This window comes from Eucalyptus grandis, chromosome 1 (genome assembly GCF_016545825.1).
Source record: "Eucalyptus grandis isolate ANBG69807.140 chromosome 1, ASM1654582v1, whole genome shotgun sequence".
Classification (NCBI taxonomy): domain Eukaryota; kingdom Viridiplantae; phylum Streptophyta; class Magnoliopsida; order Myrtales; family Myrtaceae; genus Eucalyptus; species Eucalyptus grandis.
In genome coordinates, this window is record NC_052612.1 from 33,528,097 (window position 1) to 33,533,693 (window position 5,597).

General features: G+C 39.2%; 1 protein-coding gene across 1 annotated transcript; it reads right to left on the bottom strand.

The window, feature by feature from the left end:
- Positions 1 to 1,951: 1,951 nt before the first annotated feature.
- Positions 1,952 to 5,025, bottom strand: LOC104430421 (TMV resistance protein N). Its single transcript, XM_039308528.1, is given in 3 exon segments — positions 1,952 to 2,057; positions 4,152 to 4,522; positions 4,524 to 5,025. Coding segments are annotated over 3 exon segments (489 nt in total). The 5' UTR covers positions 4,626 to 5,025; the 3' UTR covers positions 1,952 to 2,041.
- Between the last annotated feature and the right edge of the window lie 572 nt (positions 5,026 to 5,597).

Below are 5,597 nucleotides of genomic sequence, written 5' to 3' on the forward strand. Positions count from 1 at the left end.
AATACATTGTTATAGGCATGTGTGGTTCGGTGATTATGGAACTCACTGGCGAAAACGGCGCCTTAAAGAACGCACACAATTGTCTAGTGAGTACATGGTTATAGGCATGCGTGGTTCGGTGATAAGGACATCACTGGCGAAAACGGCGCCTTAAAGAACGCACGCAGTTGTCTATTGATAAAATCATTGTAGGCATGTGTGGTTCGGTGATTTGGGATATCACTGGCGAAAACGGCGCCTTAAAGAACGCACACAGTTGTCTAGTGGATACGTCACCTTGGCGAAGTTGACGCCCGAGAGCATTGATGTGGCTCTGTGACCGAGTACACGATGAAAGAATATATGGTGTGGAATCAATGACCTAGAATGGTCCATCTGGCATGTAATCGACTAAGTCGATTGATCCTTGCTTTGATTTGATGTTGTGAATTGATTGACGGAATGGAAATGACCGTGAGTGGTCTTGTTGGAATATAATCGACTAGGTCGATTTGATCGATGCTTCGATCGGTGATATGATTGCTTGGGTGCCTATTATGAATTGTACTGACTTGCAGGTGGGATCAGAGGCCAAGGTAAGTCCTCTGCCCTGTGCGTGTTTAGGCAGCCTTTAGTATATTGGTTTACTAATCGGGCTTAGTGGGGTAGAACTCGCTGAGACGTAGTCTCATCCCAGTTTGGGGAAAACCATTTCAGGACCCCGATGAGGAGCTGATGAGGAGGAGTCTGAGAAGGAGAACTCGGAGGCGAATCTTAAGGAGAAAGATTTTTGGAGGAAGAAGGCAATCCTGAGAGGGGCCTTGAGTACGGCCCGGATGGCTAAGAGTTTATCTTCTTTTGAGATCTCCTTTTTGATGTGAATAGTTATGAAGTGATTTATGATTTGTATAAAAGTTTGGTTATAAATTTCAATATGAAAAATATGGCCCTGCTTTTCTATCCCATCGTTTTATTGTCTGGGATTCTAATCGCTTCCGCATGTGCTTAAAAATGAAAGGGTCGGCGATACATTGTCCTGGGATATCGCATATTAAAATCGACCAAGGTAGAAGGATGTGTGCGTGCCCGAGGATTGGGGCGTGACAATTTGATCACTATACAATTTTTTTGTAAAATAAAAAAGTTCATACGTAAACAACCGACAGCAAATTGCATTTTGAATTTCTCCACTAGGTAGATTTGATCTTATTTTGAAATATATCTATTTTCGATAGTTAGAAATTTCAGGGTTAGAAAGTATGTTAGCTTTATCTATACTATTGTAAATGGTAAAGATGATATCATACTCTAAAAGATTTCAATCCCTTTTTTTTCTTTATATTCCTTCCATTAATTATCCTCAATTAATTTTTTTAAAATATTATATCATGGATAGATATGTGAAATTGATTATTTTATTTTTTATCACTCACATATTTCAATATGAAAAGTCAAATTTTTCTAATGATGCAATGACTTTCATAAAAGAACTTTAAATCTTGAAATATCTTTCGCTTTCCACATATATGTATAAAACTTCTTTGTTTTGTGTATTTTATTGACAAAAATTGTTTCCATTGAGTATTTCTAATAAAGTTGTTCACATAATTTTTCAAATGCCAATTTTGCTGCACGTAAAAATATTTCTAACGCAAGTTGTTAGGGTCATTTTGAAAGAAAATAGACAAGTGGTTCCTAAAACATGGGAACACTACTTCCTTTTGTGTACTAAGCCATATAATACGTATATACATATACAAAAGAGGTAGATGATAAAAAGGTCTATGCAAGTAAATGCTCACCTTAAATCGTTTTACAACTCCTGTGATATTGCCTTCGCTCATATTAAGTCCCACTAATTTATCTGGACCAGAGGAAAATTCTAGAATCCATGAAGCACCAAGACATTCAAACCATCTTATCCAATTGGGAATACATATAGGACTTTGGGAAGAATTATGCACATTGCGCAAAATGAGCAATCTCAACCTTCTCATTTTTGTAAAAGCATCAGGATTGATACATATGTCTATCGGCTCAAGTGACTCCAGCACTATGGCTTTTACAATACATTCTCCCTGCATACGAGACACTTTAGGTTATGCATGTTTAATAATTAGAGTCAAAGATAAGGAGCAAAAGATTTAATCATATTTGCAAGTCTTACCATGTCGTTTGATAAAACGTTGAGAATATCATCATAAAGCCATAGTCTACTTCGTCTCATGGGTTCATCTCGACATTCTTGGTTCACAATCTACACCCATTGCTTGAATCAAGTCATGCATTTGTAGTGGTCCGTTTTCAATGCTTATCAAGGACCTCTCAATGAGAATTTGAAATCCTACAGTTGTCTCAAAATCGCAACTATCAAGAACTTTCTTTATGTAGTTGCTATCCTTTCCCTTAAAGAAGCTGGCAATGTGGAGAAAAATCTCTTTCTCATTTTCCTCTAGTCCATTATAACTTATTTTGAGCACATCATTAATGGTTTTGTTGGGAATCCTAGAAAGTTTTTGTAGCGTACTTTCCCATACATCTTCTTTTCTACCACATAAGAAGGAACCTAGCACCTCAAGTGCTAAAGGAAGGCCTTTAGCATAATGTAGAACCCTATCCACCAGATCTGTCCTAATTTCTAATTTTTGGTGTGTCGGAAAAGCATGACTGCTAAGCAACTTGCGAGCTTCATTGTCATCAAGTGCTTCAACCTCGAACACATGATCTTGATCAATCCCATGACAAGTTAGCAAATGTTTATCTCTTGTGGTAACAATGATCCTACTTCCATTACCAAACCACTTGCCTTCTTCTGCCAAAGCATTTAATTGACGCAAGTCATCCACATCATCAAGGATAAGGAGAACTTTCTTGTGACGAAGTCTATGCTGTATTAGATTAATACCTCTATCAACACTGGACACTACTAATCTTTTTCGTAGTGATAAAATCTCGGATAGTAATTTTTCTTGCAATTGAACTAAATCCCTAGAATCTTTGGAAGCTTCTCGAACATTTGCCAAAAGACATGAACTCTCAAATTGTCTAAAAATAGCATTGTATAGAGCTCTTGCTAAAGTTGTCTTCCCAATGCCTCCCTGTCCCCATAGTCCCAACATGATAGGGTCGTCATTAGACTCAAGGTTTAACATTGATTTCAGCTTAACCACTCGAGAATCTATCCCAACCGGATGCTTAGCAACATGCAAAGGTGTTCGGTCTAGGCGAATGGAGATTTCCTTTACAATCCTTTGTATAAGCTTTGACTCATCTCTACCAAAAATGGAAAAAGAAATTGTAGCATTATTTTGGCGATAAGCAAATCACAAGCAATCACTAGCCAATTGACAAAGTAGTGCATCTCAATTTCACATGATCACAGCAAAAACAAAATGTATTCCCACCAAGTAGAGCTCCATGCCAATTAAAACAAGTTCAAGCTTCAACTTTTAATCATCCAAGTGATTAATGTAATTTTGGCTTATGCGTATTAAAATATTTAAATAATAAACTACGCACTAATCTAACAACTTAAGTTTTTAGTATAGCTGGTCGTGGTTCTACCAAAATTTTACATGGTATCAGAATTGGAGGTCCTGAGTTCAAATATTTACGTGTTTCATTTGTCTCCCCAATTAAATTTCCATACTTGATACTAGGCAAAACACTAGACGAAGTGTGAGGGGAAGTGTTAGAATATTTAAATAACAAACTACAGCTTCATTTAACAATTTAAATTTTTAGAACAGTGGGTTGTGGTCTCACCAAAATCTTACAATGCATGACCATTTACTTACTTTAACTTTTGATATTATATGTGATTTATCTACATGCTTGATAAAAAAGAGTTATTTACGATTTCGAATGGTGGTTAAACTTTCGATCGGAAAACTATTAAATACCCAAAGCATGTTGTCATTCCCTTACATGGCTTGTACACACTAATTATCCGTATATGGCATTGCGAACTTTCTTATGCCTCCCAAAGAAATGGGGCAAGTGCAATAACAACATTTAACATTTTGCCCATTGGTCCATCAAGTTCTAAGATTTAGACTTACAGTTACCTGTGTGACAATTAATTTACTTTTATTTTTTTCACAAACAATCTCTATATTTACATGTAAAAAAGATTAATTTCTTTCATGAAATATGAATTCCACTCAACTTACCCATCACCTAGATGCCACCCAGACAAGTTACCAGCATCGAAAAGAGCTTTCTTCCATCTCGTCACTTCCTTCGAATCCTTTCCAAACTTGAACTCATGCTTGGCCAGAGCTCTCCCATAACTCTCTCTGCCCCCTCTAACTTCTCTAGGGTCCACTTTATAAAACACCGGTAGAACAATCAGGTCCTTTTGCTCCTTGCATTCCATAATCTTCGCTAGCTCTTCCAAGCACCACCGTGAGGAAGCATAATCGTCCGAGAAAACGATGATTGCGATGCATGACTCTTCAATGGCCTTCATAAGCGCTTGTGATATTTGATCTCCCTTCCTTAGTTCCTCACTATCGATGAAAGTGAATACTCCGTTTCTGATCTAAAGCTTTGTAGAGATGACCAATGAAGTTATTGCGCAGATCTGTACCTCTAAAACTTAGGAAGACATCATAAATCCCATTGGGTGTCGTTGAAGAAGCCATTAGATTCTTGAGTTTAACAATCAGCAATGACTATTAGCTTAAGATTTGGTAGTGTTTTCAGGTAGTCGCTCACCATTAGATCTTATTGATTTATTTTTATACTGGCACAAAGAGGCATGATTTTTTTCTGGGTAGGTGTGAGCACGTCGATGGACAATCGTATGTCATAAGCGTTAACACGTGGACTTATTTTCACCACGGCTTTATTTTGATTCTATGATTGACACAGGCTTCTTCGTGGCCGACAAAAGTAGTGGAGAGAAAACTTTGGGAAAGTGGATTCTTGGCATCTCGTCGTAGGCTCACTCCTCAAGAAAACTTTGCTGACTTCCTCGAAATAGCAACCCCAACCTTTGAGTAGTTTCTTTTCTACAGAATAGTAGTTAACACCTATGAAGCACGGACACATTGCCTTAGCTTTCGTATCGTGTCCGACACGTATTGGAGCATGTCGGACACGTTGACACGCTTGAACACGGTCGAACTAAGCACGTGTCAGACACGGCACAGACACGTGGTCAATGCGTGTCGGATGGTCAATTTTTCTCGACACATTTCGATACGCATGTCTGGAAGACGACGGAGGGTGGAGGCGAGGGAGGGCAAGGGAGCAAAGACAAGGCCACAAGCAATAGTGAGAGACGGCCAGAGAAAGAGCCGAACAAAAAGAAAGAAAAGAGAGAAAGCAAACTCTTGCTGGCGAGACAAAGCCACGCAACGGACCACCGCGGCGGCGAGAGATGGCCAGAGAGAGCAAAAACTGAGGCAAGGGCCGCCACTGTTGCGATGGATCGGGAACGAGGAGGAGAAGGAGGAGGAGGAGAATGAAGAGGAAGAGGAGAGGAAGGGGGTCGTTCGGAGAGGAAGGGGTCATGCGACGAGGAAGAGGAGAAGGATTGAGAGGAAGAGGAGAGGAATGGGTCGTGTGGCAAGCAACGAGAAGGAGGAGGAAAAGGAGGGTGGCTAGGGTCT